General features: G+C 39.6%; 1 protein-coding gene across 1 annotated transcript; it reads right to left on the bottom strand.

The window, feature by feature from the left end:
- Positions 1-123: 123 nt before the first annotated feature.
- Positions 124-16,485, bottom strand: kcnj14 (potassium inwardly rectifying channel subfamily J member 14). Its single transcript, XM_085423092.1, has 5 exons — positions 16,340-16,485; positions 8,082-8,190; positions 4,719-7,933; positions 3,472-3,789; positions 124-2,422 (listed from the first exon to the last, which is right to left on the bottom strand). Exons 3-5 carry the CDS (start codon positions 5,778-5,780, stop codon positions 2,192-2,194), a joined length of 1,611 nt encoding a protein of 536 aa, XP_085279218.1. The 5' UTR covers positions 5,781-7,933; positions 8,082-8,190; positions 16,340-16,485; the 3' UTR covers positions 124-2,191.
- Between the last annotated feature and the right edge of the window lie 1,205 nt (positions 16,486-17,690).

Below are 17,690 nucleotides of genomic sequence, written 5' to 3'. Positions count from 1 at the left end.
CAGAGAGTGCAAGGAGTATAAATAAGGACACACCCAATAATCACAATTGAATCCCCATGTTTTATTTCTTCTATAACACTGTTCTCTTTTTTCTGGAAGTGCTTTGTGCCTGAGGCAGCTCTGAAATTATATATCTAGTGTCTGCTGGAGCAAAAAAAAAGAAAAGAAAAATTTCTCCTCAGAAAATCCCCCCAAATCCTAGAACAGTAGCTTTTGTCGATTTCATATCACTTAATTTATTTAAAAAAGAGGTATTACATTATACTACTCTGTGCTTTACACTATGTATAAAATGTACTGTACTGTGAAAAGTGAATCCAAATCAATCCATCTATTTCTTTCTGCTGTGTTTAAAAAGTCCCATCATAGTAAAGTGATGGTGCTGTAAGTTCAAGTTACATTTCATGGAAGTGGATGCAGGGAGAAAATGACATGACCTCCTGTGCAGCCTATAAATAGAAAATGGTAGCCATAATAGAGAAGTGAAAGGGAAGACAGACATGGAACAGCATTAACACTATTTATAAGAGATAATATGTTATCAGTCAGAACACTGCGATCGATGCACTGAAGTTAGCCTGTGCTGTTCCTGCAACACTACTGTGCTTTTATAAAGTTTCATCAGTGATATTAGTCTCCATAATTAGTGCAAAGTGCAAACAACAAGTTTCCAGGTTGTGCGTCGGACAGGCTGATTACTGGTCAACACTCAACACGGCATTGCGGCCCCCACACTTTGCCAACACATGCTGCAATCAAACACTTACATACTGAGGTGGCATTATTTACTCTTAATTATTAATGTTAAAATAAACAGAAATATCTCAGGTGCTTTGTAATATATCTAGAAAGTGCAACTATTACATAGCTTACATTATATTACGGGTAAAAGATTCATTCATCACGGCATGTTTATATGGGGATTTCTCAGTTTTTTTCATCTTAGCACATACTGCACACTAAAAGTGGTCATCTTGCAAATGCACATGATAAAAAAATACAATTCAAGGACATTTTCAACATCATGCAGATGAAGGGACATTTGCAAAATGTCTGCTCTGTTATGAAGGCACCACCTACCACCTAAGGAAATTACATGATTTTATGAGCCAAAAAACTCCCAACAACCCAGATTTAATTTTTTGGGAGTCTGATGTAGTTTCCAGTTGGATCTTCAGTCACTTCTTGCAGAATTGTAGAAATGGAAAGTGAGTGTAGGTCTCCAATGCTATTGCCTTATATTCACTATTCAGTCTGCACCACCAACACTTAAAAGATTACAGTATTATAGCTCAGTTAAAGTGTACAATAATGCAAAAATAGCACACCAAAACAATAGCGAGGCTGCTTTTACAGACATAAGAGATAACAGCATACTTTGATAGTAGCGCCATAAAACAATGCATGGCGATCATCACATCTGGATCACCTGTGTGGTCTGAGACCCTACAATCATGCTATTCCACTCAACACAAAATGTTAAAATCAAGAAAAGTTTACAATCAGTGAACATCTTTTTCTTTGCATCACACATGGAAAAAAGCCAAAAAACAAACAACACAGAGAAAATACATCTACATGGAACAAACATCTCAAAACCGCTGCTAGTTTAAAGCTGTTTCTCCATGTTACTGTTGCTCTGCTTTGGCTTATCTCAAATACATTCTAAGTCCGTGATGTCAAAAAGTGCATAATCCATACTTACCATAAGAAAATAAAAGAACAAAAGAACAAAAGTGATAAGTGAGCATCTTAGTGGAATACATTCCTCAGAAGCTAAAACATTACCTCCAACAGAGGTCAAAATCTTCCCGTCATAAAAATTGAGGGTCAATTACATGTGGTAGCCACCATGGGGCGCTGTTGCATACCCTTGTCAGTCAGGTATTAGAGTCAGACTGTGTGCTGTGGTAGTGATGGGCCAGATGTGAGACTTAGCAGTTTTCAATGATTTTGAAAGATTGCCAGGACCAATTAGACAACTAGGTCAGTGTACTAAACCCAACTCACCAAAAGAGTAACACCAAACTTGCTAATGTTCGCACTAAATATTTCTTCCTCTTCTGTAAATAGCGTTTCTTCCTATCCTTTATTGTACACTGGTTTATTCAAGGCTCTCTCTACTATTCTGTCTCCCATCATCATATCAGTTCATCCTCTGAAGTCGGTTTCCTGTCTTTTTGCCTTCCGTTCAGTTGTAGTGGAGATGTTCTGCCATGGATTGCCTCCGGGTCGGTGGGGAGGCAAACTCAAGGTTTTGACCCAGCTCACCGTCGGGGGAGGCAAGCTGCAGAGCTACTTCGTTCTCATAACAGAATGATGACCGTGAACTCTGAATGTATTTCTGCTCGGCCAGATCTTTAGCACTGCAGGAAGGTGTGTTCGGGATTTCATAGGTCCGATGGAAAAATGAGTAATCCACCTGGAAAAAAAGCATAGAGCAGTGACTTTTAATTAAATGCTCAAAAGGCTCAAAATGACAATACAACCCTGCTGATGTTTAGTTGAAGAATGTTTATTGCTGAATAGAAGACGCTACTTCTGAGTGCTTCCTTATTCACCTGCATGTTTGATTTGGCATATTTTTGTATGCTGATGCCTTTCAAGATCCAATCTTAAAGTGACTTTTGTTCTCTCCCAGGAGCAAAACAATACATATGTTATGTAATGTACAATTAGGGCTGATAGAGTTTTACTTTTGCTGATGCTTAATTTTAAAATCTGTGTAATGCTAAATTTCTGATGCTTTCTGGCTGATGAAGTCTGGCTGTTCTGGATTGCATCATCTCTTGGTTGTTTCTGTGCACAGTCGGGATTCTCGGTCTGCATTTTCACGTGCTTTGTCACATAGGTTGTCAAGCCTTTGGCCAAATATCTAGCTTCTACTTTGCAGACAGCAAGGAAACACACGTTAACACCAAACAACACGTCAACACATGCCAACTATTGAGAGTGAAAACATAACTTCTTGACTGTTATGAACACATTACCATGGTGGTGGTATTTCCCTGCATGTAGCTATGCTTGTTAATGTAAACATGCTGAAAGTAGCAAGTGTAAACACGAAAGTATGCAATCTGAGATATAACAGCAGAATTGAGGGAAGAGAATGACTCATAGCCTTTTCAATTAATGGTAACACAAAATGTTGCAGATTGACTAACTATTACCCAATCAGCAGCTCAGACAGGATTAAGTTGATTATCAAAGACTATCAAAGTTTTAAACATCAACTCCACTCTTTTTTTGGCACCACTGAGGCTTTGCTACTAAATGATAAATGGAGAAACACACTGAATTATATTTAGTTTGCTCAGCTTCACTCCTATTTTATCAAAAAACCTGGTAAAATATATATGACGTCAAGGCTATGCATCAGTGATGACGTAAAATGGTCTTAGATTTAAAGACTGGAAGCTGTGTCAGGATTAAATGGAAAAAAGAGTTTTCTGTCTGTACTTCTGTTTTCACCTGGTAGCCATCTTTCCTCTCAAAGAGCACTGGTTCAAAGCGGTGTCCCCAGAGGATTTCAGTAGCCAGATAGGAGCTGCGGCACTGCGTGGTCATGGCTGTGGCCTCCACCATGCCTTCAAGTATGACCACCACCTCCAGGTCAGAGTCGTTCTCCAGCGTTTTTTGGTCCATCTCAAAGAAAGGCGACTCTTCATTGATTTCATGGACAATTGTTACAGGCGAGACCAAGAAGATGCGGTCAGTGCCGGTGTCAAACCCCACGTTGATGTCCACGTTGTCCAGTGGGAGGTACTCTCCCTCTGGTGTCACCCTTGACTGGGAGCAGGTTTGAAATGTAAAAGTCATTATTTGGTCCATATCACATCCCACATTAGATATTTCAGTTCATTAAGGCTTTTGAGGAAATATTAAAAAGAAAACAGAAAGATTTTTATTATTGGAACAAAGGTTAATTAATTACATCGTGATATCACCTTGAAGGTAACACTTGACATTTTCTAAAGGTAATCTGATGAAAGCATTGTAAATTAATAATCTTACCCTGACCGAATTGTCTAGCATTTGGTTATTATATTCAGCTGAATCTCACTATGCACTTCTCTAGTCACCTTGCCAAGCCATAGGCTTATCACTCACCCAACCTTGCTTTTGAACAATATCCAGTTTTAGCACTCACAATTGTATTCCCTTCATCCTCAAACTTAATCCCATCTGCCCTGCCTAAACTTTGATATGGTCATGCTATTAAAAGAGATCAAATTCTCCACACTGCAGCCAAAATGTGCTACAGATTTTGATCCTACAGAAAATCCTGAGGGAACACACATGCAAACTACAGATATAAGGACAAACATTAGGGTAAACTTCAGTAGTCATAGAAAACAATCACAGAACCCACAGTGATACAGTATACAAGAGGAAATGAGATGACGAAGGACAATGGTCCTTAGTTAAAGAATTGTGGGCAAGTTAATCCATGGTAAATCTTCCTAACCCCTGAGGGAAAATAAAACAAGCTATCATTAACTACGGTCCACAGAATACGGGCCAGATGGTCTCAGCCCTCTATCTTTCTCTTTTTTTCCCTCCACTGCTCTATCACAGTAGCAACCTCTATTATTTGGTGCATTCCTGACTTTGACTCCGTTACAATCACCAGATAACTTCTTTGACCTTTTTCATGTCAGGGTTGTTTTCTGGCCTCTTTTTTCATCAGTATGATTATTTGTATTTTTTCCACTTACCTTTAGTAGTTGTGCTCTGACGTGTGCTTCTACCAGGTGGCTTTTGCGTAGGTTTCCGACCCTCCACATCATACAGAGTTTTCCATCTCTCAACGCCACAACAGCAGTGTTGGAGAACACCAGGGTCTCGTTGCGCTTCTTGGGCTTGGCAATCTTTGCCATGACTGCCCCGATGATGAAGGCGTCAATTATGCAGCCCACAATGCACTGCAAAACGACCGCCACCACCGCCAGGGGACATTCTTCGGTCACACTTCTGAAGCCATAACCGATGGATGTCTGCGTCTCCAAGGAGAACAGAAAGGCTGCCATGAAGCTGTTCACCTGGAAGAAGCATGGCTCCTCAACCACTGCCTCTCTATCAGACTCTCCTCCAGAGCCAGCATCTCCTGATCCCGGAGATGAACTTGAGCTGGAGGTAAGCCGAATGGAGAGGTCTCCATGTGCGGAGGCAATGAGCCAGAAGGCAAATCCAAAGAGCAGCCAGGAGAGAACGAAGGAGAGAGTGAAGATGACCAGCATCCATCGCCAGCGGATGTCCACGCAAGTGGTAAAGAGGTCACTGAGGTACCGCTGGCCCCTCTCGCTCATGTTGACAAAGGTGACGTTGCAGCGTCCGTCCTTGCCCACAAAGCGTTGTCGGGGCCGGCGGGTTGAGCGCCTATTGCGCCGGCGGCTGGTAGTGGAGGGGGAAGAGAGTGAATCCTGATCTGATGAAGAACGGCCTTCCCCTCTCCCTCCTACACTACTGCCTCTTCCACTCTTGGGCCCTGAACACATTCTTCCTCCTCTCAACCCACCTTCTCCTTCTGCATCTCCTCCAGCTGACTCTCCAATGGCACCATGCCTCCGGGCATTGTTGGTGTTGCTTTGAAGAGGCAGAGCTTTGCCATTGAGGGCATGGGTCGGAGAGGGGCTGGTTGGGGTCCCTGACCCCGCTGGGCTCCCCCCTCCACCAGATGTATCTGCAGCACTCTGTGCTAGCCTCATGACCTCCTCCTCCTCCACTGGCCCATCCACCACAGCACTGAAGCGTCGTTTTACACGTGCTGCCCCCATCATCTGCTATGAGTTCTCTGTATTTATAAGTGTGCCTTGTTTATCGATGTAATGAATAAGCACCTCGATACCGTCAGTGAAATTATGTGTGGTGTTAATGTCACAGTCAGTCTCTTTTAATACAGAGATAATTGTAGGTCCATGGCGCCCAATGGTAACCAGAGGATAACACCCTCCAAGGCCATTGGTCAATCACTTTCTTCAGTGTCTCTTCCACAACTTTTTATTCTGTTACTCCGTACAGTCAGTCCTTTCAGTAATGGATTCCCAGCAAGCTAATGGGCTTTCTTGTAGTGTGAGTTCAGTAACAACCAATGACCTTAAATCACAGTCACTTTAGTGAAAGGAGGTGAGCTGAAAAGAATGACTTCAATAGCAGCCCAAAGAGTCCAACTCTGTGATCTGCAAAATTTCATTTGACAAGGAGTGGTAGAGCTGGGCTAACTTTGACATACATCAGAAAAACATGCAGGATTGGTTCTATATAGTTGAAAACACTAAAAGGATAGTCTTGAGGTTTTTTGCTTGAGCAGGACTCATTTGATAAACACTTCAAAAAATATAAGCTGATAATGCAATGGAGCAAGACAATGGGATAGAAATGTGATGATATACAACGTACGCAGAGAACACAAAGCCAAATTCAGGTCAAACAGTATGATAACTTCCAACATGCAGTTGAAACAAGAAAGAAACATGCCAATTCTTACGATCAAACTTCTCTCCACTTTCACAACCACTTGAGAAGGGCATGAGGAAAAAGACAATACAAAACCATCAAATCTCTACTGTTATTATTTATCATTCATAATTCATTGCCAAGATATCTTGATTCGGCTGGCTTAAGCTATTCTCATCACTTTTTTTTCACAGATAAAGGAAATACAACTTTTGTTCCCAACACCAGGGACCCAACTGAAAAAAAAAAACATGATTTGTTTGCCATTTCTTTTCCAATCATGTCACTGCCTTTACAATTTCACATGTTCTTTTTAAGTGTCTGCAAAACTGTTTAATGGCCATTGTCAGATTCTCAAAGAAGTATTTTGTGCACTGCCTCCTGGATAATATTGGCCAATAACTACATTTACAGCCACAACAAAGATATACCTCAACACAGCTCAGCGTTAGGGCTGAGAAATCACCTACGCCTGACAACAGATTAGAAAAAATGAAGAAAACAACAGAGGATGATTATTTTGACTATCTCTAAACTTACTTAGCTTTACATGGAAGATTTATAAAGAGTCAAAAGTTGAGAACAGCAATCACCTGATTTGATCTGTTTTCTGCAGAGGTCAAGCTCCAGAGTTCACAGGTCAGGTGTATGTCTAAGCAGGAGGCTGTAACAGTTTTTGTGCCTTGTAGACTCTTACTTGGCATCCCTGTTTGAACCAGATCACGAAGGCTATTTGAGCATCAAAGAGGTTCCTCAAATAAAAAGTTATTTGCAGATATTAAAAAAAGGAAAAAAAAACAAAAACAAAAAACATCAGCATGCTAGAGAATCTTTAAAGTGAACCACAAGTTATCAACTAATGAGCATGCAAAAGTATACAAAATCATCAATATATCGAAATGATTACTAAAGGCTTAAGTTAAGCAAGAAAAACATGCAAATACATCTGATAATGAAAAGGATGTGCTTGTAATATTATCATTTACCTTGCCCAATCATTCCCAGAGACCCTTACAACTGAATCCTGACAGAGTGTAAAGATCATGCAACCCATAATCATTTAGTAACCAGTGAACAAAATCAGTTACTCAACCATAACCGTGCACTGCTGAAGGTACAGAGAGAACAGCAAAGCAAGAAGCAAGAGCTGTTGCTATAACTTTCCAAATACAGAGCAAGTCATTGCATCCAACCAGTAAAAGCAGGGTAAACAAAAAGTCTACAACAAATGAAAATGGGGGAAGAGATCCCTCCTGAAGTGAGAAGTAACATAGGGGTTCATCTTTGCTTGAGTGTTGGCCTCCTTTTTTGACACATGTTCAGTGAGAGCACTGAGCTTTGTTGATCTGAGGGAAGGGAAGAGTCACAGAAGAAGGAAATGAAAGAGTCTGCTTCTTATTCCGTTTCCCTTATTGAGGTTTCGGTGACTGTTCTGTATCCCTTTATGTTTGGATCATCACGCCTAACCCACTGCAGACTTAAAAAAGAAATTTTTAAGAAACAAACAGAAAGGAGAATATAAATGTGAAGGAAGTATCAGCACTAGTTTAAATTATCATGTTGCCAAGTCAAAAGGCAATGAGAAGCTAAACTGCTAAAATCTTGTTTGTCAATCAGACACTTACCTTTGTTAGTGTATCCCTCTGGTTTATCAAATGCAGTTCATTGGTTGCTTTTTTGTGGATAGTGTTAAGATGAAAAATCAGACCTTCTTGTAGCTTGACCCAGATGTACCTATCAGAGAAAAAGAGAAGAGAAACAAAGAGAAAAATGCATGTTTATATCCGCATGTTATGCAGCAATATTTGCAGCGACCATTAAAATGTATCCACCATTAAAAAATGTAAAAAACACAACACAAGAAGTAGCTCACTTATTTATACTTACAGAGGCAACTGAGAGGCCTATCTGCTAATCATCTGAAGTCTTGCAAATAGCTACTTGTGTTATAGAAAGAAATGGTAGAATATACTAAGTAATTGCATCTAACAAATGTCAACCCACTGGAAATTCTCAGCCTAACTTTAAACTATGACTTGAGTTTTCTAATTAGCCAATCACATGGTAGTAACTGAATGCTTTTAGGCTTGTGGACAGGATTGAGATGAGCTGCTGATGTTCAAACCGAGTATCAGAATGGGGAAGAAAGGTGATTTAAGTGACTTTGAATGTGACATGGTTGTTGGTGTCAGATCGGCTGGTGAGCATTTCAGAAACTGCTGATTTGCTGGAATTTTCCAGTCATCTCAAAGATTTACAGAAAATGTCCAGAAAAAGAGAAACTAACCAGCGAGCAGCATTTCTCTGGGTGAAAATTCACTGTTAATACCCAAGGTCAGAGAAGAATAGCCAGACTTAAAATAACTAAATAACCACTTGTTATGACCACAGTATGCAGAAGAGCATGCACAGCACGTCAAATCTTGAAGCAGATTGGGTATAGTGGCAGAGGACCAAACTGGATGCTGTCAGCAAAGAACAGGAAACTGAGGCTACGGTTCATATACCCTCACCAAAATCAGGCAACTTCCATTTGCAAGATTGGAAAAATGCTGCCTGCTCTGGTGAGTCTTAATTTCTGCTGCGATATTCAGATGGTAGGGTCACAAGTTAGCATAAACAACATGAACCATGCATCTATCTTGCCTTATGTCAGCAACTCAGGTTGCTTGGTGATGTAAATGGTGTGAGGGATATTTTCCTGGCACACTTGGAACCAAATGAGAACCATTTAATTGCCACAGTCTAGATTAGTCTGGTTGCTGATCATAAGCATCACTTTATTGAAACAGTGTAACCATCTTCTTATTCACATCATTAATAAGCGGCCATCAAATCTGCAGCAACTGTGTGATGCTGACATGTCCATATGAAGCTAAATCTCTAATAATGTTTCTAGCATCTTGTTGAATTTATGCCACGAAGAATTAAAGCAGATCTGAAGGCAAAAGGGATCCAACTCAGAATTAGCAAGGTGTAACTAATGAAGTGGCAGATGAGTCTATATTAGTATGCAAAAAGCTGTGCATAAGCAATTAAAAATAAGTCAGTACCATTGATGGAGCTCTGATACCATGATTTACTCTTGTGATGCTTGAATATAAAGAGCAGTGGCTCCAGTTTAATAGGGTGAGCTATACTGCAGAATGTGACATTTATTTAAAAAAGCAGGAATAAAGAAAGAAGTCATTAAGTTCATAATAACACTTAATTCATCAATGTTCAGCAATGATATTATTGTTTTTGTAACCTACTGGTAACAGCACCTGAAGATGAAAATACAGATCAAATAGACAAGACAAAGTTCACATAGCTAGTTTACTGCAATTGTTAGACATCTATCTGCAGCCTTGAAAAACTCACTACAAGCTACATGTAGTCCACTTTCAGAATTAATGCAGGAGAAGTAATCACTCCTGCAGCACAATCATCCCCACTGAGAAATATTCACCTCATTTCCAACACGATGCCAGCTACAACAACAATTATAAATGCACATTAGCATTTATGTTAAAAGGTAATAATCTGGTGCAATACAGAAAACTTCCACTGAAAGTACAAAGGAACAACAGAGGGACACCAAATATACTAATATGACAGTATGTGTCAGTATGAGTATCATCCTGCTTTGAGAGCTGCATCCAAATGCGTCTTTATGCTCCTGGCACATCCTCATGTAGAAACTGATATATAACATGTGACTGCAACACTGTGGAAATTGTTCGAACGCCAGACTGAAATCAAAATGAACCCTAAAGTCTTTTATGGTCAAATTTTACACCAAACTGCACACTAACATTATGATAATGTGATTTACGATTTACATGCTTATGCTGCCCAGTGTTTACTTAATAAAGAAATAACCCAGTAGGCAGTCCTGACCTTCATACTTCTACTGTAACTCGTGCCAACCAAAGAACAAGTTCTCACATCGGCTATCTCTGGGCTGACTTGTCATTTGATGACTCGCAACAGCCACTGGAGTAGGCGATGAGAGAGGCGTGCATGTGGCTGATATGAGAGTGTATGTATCGTTGTGTTGCCTAACCTTATCGTGTTGAGGTGCCAAATATCTCAAATGATTCCTCATACAAGAGCATTCATGGAGGGCTATGTGGGAAAATTACATGTGTGAAGTTGTTGCTTCCAGAGAAGCATCTCATCTGCAGCCCTGCAGCTGGGCAACGTGATCAGACTAATCATCTCTGTCAGTCCTTTGACCAAACAAATCCAAAAAGCCATTCGGAGTAGACATCAGTGAAAAAGAACATAAAAAATAAAAAACTGTGTAACTGTACAAAACTGTTATCCTATTGGATAGACATGGAGTATGGAAAGAAAACTGGGAATGTCTTTGAAAATGGACCCTTCATCTCTACTTCCAGGATATCAAAAATTGTTAAAGCCTGCTCGAATGGGTGTTATGATGTCCTTCCATATACTGTAAAGAAAAACATTTTTATGTCTTGGAAAGTCTTTCCGCTGGTATATTTGACTTGCTTGTTGCATTCAAGGGAAAAGTTTTTGCTTTGCTAACTCTTGAGTCATTTCGGTGGTTTGAAATCTCATCAGCGACTGCAAACCTTTGGTGCCTGTTTACAACAAGGTCACTGCTGATCACATCTGTCACTGCTTGGTTTGATTCATACAGACCAGGTGTTGTGTTGTGCTGAGCCATTTGTTGTAACAATAAATACAATATAGATATATTTTTTTAAATTCTCCTGTGATATTAACTTTTTTAATTAAGCAAACAAAGAGAAACCTTACAGAAATACCAGCATATGTAACTGTAGCATCAAAATGATAACCCAACAACTTTCGTAATAATGTCCTTTATAATCTAGGGAGTGTTAGACTGTTAATAATGACATTTTGAGCATATCCACAGGTTGTTAGTGCTTGGAATAGCTTTGATCTCAACATTAACCCACTGACTTGACAGAACAGGTGCTTTAATGATTGCATTTATCGTTCCTGTGCAGGACCACACTAATCCACTCTCACCACCTACTTTTCTGTGCTTTCTTTCACACCAGGTCTCTCATGATTTATTTTGCCGGTCTCTGGCACCTCCCCTGTCCCCGTTCTATCCAGATTATCTTGGCATATTAAAGTGTTATGTGGCCAGATTAGATTTGCAAAGGATATGATTCGACTGTCATTGAAAGATGTATTGAATAAACTTCACGTTGCAGTACCATAAGTATTTTTGCCTCTTCTGGTACACGGCTGAGCCGCCCTATTTCCTTTTTTCTTCAAGAAAACAATGAGCCAGAAATTTTCGCATCCCATTTTTGGTCTTTAAGGTATTTAGGTTTTATCACCATTGTGAATACAGCATACAACACAGAACCTAGTGAGCCTCTACATTGTGAAGCCACAGTAATATAGAGGGACATCAATAAGTCATATTGATCAATGGAGGTCAGAAACCAGGACACGGATTGGGTCTTTGTCCCTCTCTCGCAACATCCCTTGGCTCATTGTCAAGCCATTTTCTCTCCATGTCTTTTATTTAGGCTTAATTTATATATGAAACCTCACAATGCAAGGCAGATTTTAATCATGTTCTATATGCACAAAGAAATTTCTCCAGAAAATCTATAAGCAAAGCCTGAAAATATAAGTACGTAAATGCACAACACTGCTGTGACCTTTTTTCCAGATCTAATCAATAATTTATGTTACAATAGCTACAGCTGGCAGGTGTTCACATTACCAAACAGTAACAGTTACATCAGAATATTAAGTAATATTATAATTGAGAAAGAACTGGGATTAAACCTGGATTTATAATGAGGGGGTGCCCTGTGGTCATAAGTGGTCATCAGCAACAGGAAAGGGAAAATTCAGCATGTACAAGAATTATTCATACAGATATCTTTGCAGTTTCTTGTTATTTGTGTTATTTAAATGCAGTTATTTCTATGACAAAAACTTCTTTGAGAGAATGGAAATTCCTTCTCTGCAGAAAAAAAACCCCTACAGAAATGCTATTTTGGAATAAAAAAGGTCATCTATGGGGAGATTTTTAGTAAAAATGATTTGACAGACTGTATATAAAATATAACTGTCTGCTTTGAATGTGTGCGTGCAAAACAAACAGCTACTCATAGGACAAGTCTGTTAGTATATATTTGTGCCAAAGATGCAAGAGAAAGAGAGAAGCAAAATATATGAAATAGTTAACATGGCTTTAATACACGATGCTATAACTTTGCATTAACTAGCCATGAATTTATTATGATATTAAACTGAAATTAAATAAGCTTGCTCCACAGTTCAGTTTTAACTTGAGCTTTTTCAAGTAAACATCTCCTTAAAAACAAATGGATCAAATGCATTTCAGCAGAATAAGGGGAGCATAGAGAACATTGGACAGGTGGTGTTACTGTGTTGTCTGATTCATGTTTACACTGATGGAGAAAGACGTGAGGCTGAACATTTCCTAATGATCCCCAAGAGTAACCGTGCTCTGAATATACACTATGGGACCCCAGCCCATATTAACCTTTAAGTAAGATCACTGCTTGACTCATAGTAAACAGTTTTAACAGGGGACATAGGAGTTCATACTTTTTCCTGGATCCTACCTTACCTGCAGTGCAGCCAGACTGCTAACATTTCAGCTGGAGCTAATGAATTTTTAAATGTATGTCAGGAGAAAAAGACCCTTAAAATTTGGAACATTGTTTTCCAGTAAAAGAGATGTTTTACTGTGCACAGCTAGGGTGAAGTAGTTACCAATTTTCTGCCAGCCAATGTGCACACACCCTGCTACAGCAGCATCTGATCATAAGCACAAGCATGTGATCATCCTGGCATTCAGCCTTATTCCATCTAATTGAAAATTTACTGCTTCCGGTCCTCGCTCAGCTGTTCGCTGTGACAGAGGTCATTGTGTGATGACAACCAAATGTTAATCTCGGAGTTAAGACAGCGCATAAAGCAATGTGGTGGTTAAAACGCAACACAGCACTTTTCTAATTAAGAAAATACTCAGAAGGCTGAAAAGCATGCAGACAGGACCGATAATGTTAGAACCAACATCAGTATGTTCACACTGCTTCTAATCCCCCATTTTATCTTATACATATTATATTAAAACAAAAAAATGACTGCCCCATACTGGAGAGAAATCTAAAAATGGTGTTGTACCCTGCCACCGCTAATACACATGACCCCACACGTGCAGACATACCCCGGCATCCAATGAATATGCAGAGCTTTAACTGATCTGTTCAAAGCACAAACAACGATTCAGTGAGGCCATATGCAGTAAAGGCGACACTATACAGGGAGTGCAGAATTATCAGGCAAGTTGTATTTTTGAGGAATAATTTTATTATTGAACAACAACCATGTTCTCAATGAACCCAAAAAACTCATTAATATCAAAGCTGAATGTTGTTGGAAGTAGTTTTTAGTTTGTTTTTAGTTTTAGTGTGTGATGGAGCATTGTCCTGCATGAAAATCATGTTTTTCTTGAAGGATGCAGACTTCTTCCTGTACCACTACTTGAAGAAGGTGTCTTCCAGAAACTGGCAGTAGGACTGGGAGTTGAGCTTGACTCCATCCTCAACCCGAAAAGGCCCCACAAGCTCATCTTTGATGATACCAGCCCAAACCAGTACTCCACCTCCACCTTGCTGGCGTCTGAGTCGGACTGGAGCTCTCTGCCCTTTACCAATGCAGCCACGGGCCCATCCATCTGGCCCATCAAGACTCACTCTCATTTCATCAGTCCATAAAACCTTAGAAAAACCAGTCTTGAGATATTTCTTGGCCCAGTCTTGACGTTTCAGCTTGTGTGTCTTGTTCAGTGGTGGTCGTCTTTCAGCCTTTCTTACCTTGGCCATGTCTCTGAGTATTGCACACCTTGTGCTTTTGGGCACTCCAGTGATGTTGCAGCTCTGAAATATGGCCAAACTGGTGGCAAGTGGCATCTTGGCAGCTGCACGCTTGACTTTTCTCAGTTCATGGGCAGTTATTTTGCGCCTTGGTTTTTCCACACGCTTCTTGCGACCCTGTTGACTATTTTGAATGAAACTCTTGATTGTTCGATGATCACGCTTCAGAAGCTTTGCAATTTTGAGACTGCTGCATCCCTCTGCAAGATATCTCACTATTTTTGACTTTTCTGAGCCTGTCAAGTCCTTCTTTTGACCCATTTTGCTAAAGGAAAGGACGTTGCCTAATAATTATGCACACCTGATATAGGGTGTTGATGTCATTAGACCACACCCCTTCTCATTACAGAGATGCACATCACCTAATATGCTTAATTGGTAGTAGGCTTTCGAGCCTATACAGCTTGGAGTAAGACAACATGCATGAAGAGGATGATGTGGACAAAATACTCATTTGCCTAATAATTCTACACTCCCTGTACTACAGTCAACGTGTAGGATACATACATTATATGAATGAAGAGTCAAACTGCAGCTTAAAATCGTTATTGTTTATTCTTATAAACTAAAAATAATCCTCTTCAGCTATCGGATAATGTGCAACACCATCTCCTACCTCCATCTCCTCCAACCGACAATCATAACATGCACCCCAGCAACATGCCAGTGCTAGTTCAATTTCAAGAACCTCTAAGACTAATACAACGATTAAGAACAGGAGAGTAAAATTACAGGATACTTTTAGATAAGGCAACAAACAACGATAATATTGTGACATAAATGCAGAAAACAGGAAGAGAAGCTTTATCAAAAATGTCAGAAATAGCATCAAATACATATTTTAATATTTTTAGTGAATCATCCTGCTGACATTAATTAATTAATTCTTATTTTTGATAACTGGTGATATGCTGTAATCTACAAAAGGAATCAAAACGTAACATCTGTAAACAGGTGTGTGTGTGTGTGTGTGTGTGTGTGTGTGTGTGTGTGTGTGTGTGTGTGTGTGTGTGTGTGTGTGTGAAATTACCAACAAGGAGGTTCTACCTAAATATACCGTCAAGCTGCATTGTGTGAGGTGAGCACAGGGTTGGAGCTTGACCCATGATGGGGAGAAATACTGAGCCACATTAACATCTGATTGTTTCCTTTTTCTCTCCCCTGTAACTTTCATTTCTCCCAACTTTATGGATGTTGCTGACGTATCTATCCGTCAATATCTTTTCACTATAAGAAACAAAATGCCAACTTTCAGTGCTATTTATGCACTGATCAGTTGTCTTAGTTTCCTTTACAGTCACCTAAAGGTCTTTAATGCTGTTTAAAAATTTAATCGGCTGGTGAAGAAAATGTTATCTCATAATCCCTTACTTTGGTCCAACCTGCGGTCCGACCACGTGCCACCCTCAAAAATCCTGATCCATGCCATGTCACTTTAACGTTGCTGTACCTACCAGTGCTGCCAGAAAATAAACCTGGTTGGAAATGATGGAGGCTGCATGTGTTTCACATTTGTACTCGTTTGTTGTTAAGTATTGCCTCATTTCAAAGCCTTAAAAAAATACAGATGTGTTTCCTATCAGGTTATGACTCACAAAGGCAGAAAAGGATTAAAGTTTGGGTGCTCAAGGCAAACTTATCTCTCTGACATTGTTCGTTTTTCTTAAAAAACAAAACAAAACATTGGCTTCTTTATTTATTCCTCCAGTAATCCTCCAGTTCTGCACATTGTGAATTAAGGTGAAAATAAATTTAAATTCGAGATTTGACTATAAAACATCACACAGTGGTTTAAACCTGACACAGATATTTAAAGGTGCAGAAATGTGAGGGTTTTCAGAGTATTACAGTACGAAATAATATAAATATCGACAACTAAAATTACAGGCTGTTTGTAATCATAATTAGTGTCTGCGAACTTCCTTCAATCAGCAAAATTTAAGGAAAAGCAAAATTCAATCAGCACTTACCCTCTGCTGACAGCGTCCTCCCATGAAACCAGCGCCACGTCAGTTTGGTGCTTCGGGTTGTTTCCTTATTAAACCAGCCGCTGTTTGGTTATTTTTTTTAATGATTAATAGCCGCTGCGCGAGCTGACCCGTGCTGGCGCTCTGTCCGCGAGCCCTCGGGTCGCTGTTGTGCGCGTCCACCCTGCCGTGCTGTGCGCTCCCAACTAGACACGAGCACGCGCCTCGCCGGAATGCCGGAGTGACCTTGTCACACCAGCCTCAGAATTACAGTTTATATGGGTAATATCCCAACATATAGAACCCAAACACCGATTATTTTTTACATTCAAGTTATTTTTAGTGTTTTTATTATTACACGAATAGCTAGTTAAACAAGGAAGTTATTATTCTTTTTTTTTTTAAATAATAAACTCAGCTCATTTAACCTTATAAGGAGGCCAAGAAGTGATCCATGCCATAAGTTGCTGCTCTGCTGTAGCCGATGGGATCCTGATAAAATAAACTAAAAATAAAACAATCTATTTGTAATCCCTCTTTTTGGCTTTTTGTGTGTAGGAGACTTGTATTTTAAGTTAAATTTACAATAATTTAAGTAGAAAATGTGATCATTATTAGATTATTACAAAGAACAAAGTATTATTTTTTATGGTTATACTGATTATTTTTATGTTATATATATTTTTTACATTTTGGCTTGCATTAAAAGTGTCTTCTGTCTTTAATTTTAAACATTACAAAAAAAAATCAAAAATAAATATCTGAAAGTAAATTGTAGGGACAGACAGAGAGCATCAGACAGTGACTATGTAACCGGAGTATTGAGTTAACTAGTTTGTGTGCGTCCGTGCATGTGTGTGAGTGTGTGTTTGTGCGTTTGCCTTTACTAATCTGATTTAATCTCAGTTAAGGAGGCCAAGAAGTGACCCATGTCATAAGCTCAGTCATTCTATGGAAACGGGGATCAGATTTTGGGGCAACAGCCAGAACAATCAACTGCATCCAACCAACGTGAGCCCATACACCTTTGGATGTTTTAAACCTAATGGTGTTCATTTATCTGCCTCACACGGCCACTGCTGAAGCTGTCTCGACAAGTATATGCAGTGGAAAATCAAAATGTCCTGACAAGTGAAAATGTTTAGTCAATGTATTATACATGTTGTATGTACAAAGTGTGTCTACAGAGTGTGTCTTTTTAAAAATAGGATAAGCGCTGGTGTAAAAACACTGTTATAACTGTAATTGACCCATGGAAAACTCTCTGGGAGGAGGGGGGAAGAGTCACGCAGAAAGAGGGTGACGTGGGACGGCATGGTGATGTCAGGCTTTGCAAACTATCAGAAAAACACGA

This window comes from Rhamphochromis longiceps, linkage group LG11, assembly GCF_057381845.1.
Source record: "Rhamphochromis longiceps isolate RC_006_pf linkage group LG11, R_longiceps_female_GT1.1, whole genome shotgun sequence".
In the NCBI taxonomy this organism is placed as follows: domain Eukaryota; kingdom Metazoa; phylum Chordata; class Actinopteri; order Cichliformes; family Cichlidae; genus Rhamphochromis; species Rhamphochromis longiceps.
This window is presented reverse-complemented; position numbering and strand designations above follow the sequence as displayed.

Excerpts from the sequence above, each read along its gene's own strand:
- kcnj14 (XM_085423092.1), bottom strand. The coding sequence starts at position 5,780 with ATGATGGGGGCAGCACGTGTAAAACGACGCTTCAGTGCTGTGGTGGAT. Across the intron at positions 3,790-4,718 it reads TCAGAGCACAACTACTAAAG|TCAAGGGTGACACCAGAGGG; the intron begins GTAAGTGGAAAA and ends ACCTGCTCCCAG. Across the intron at positions 2,423-3,471 it reads AGAGGAAAGATGGCTACCAG|GTGGATTACTCATTTTTCCA; the intron begins GTGAAAACAGAA and ends CTTTTTTTCCAG.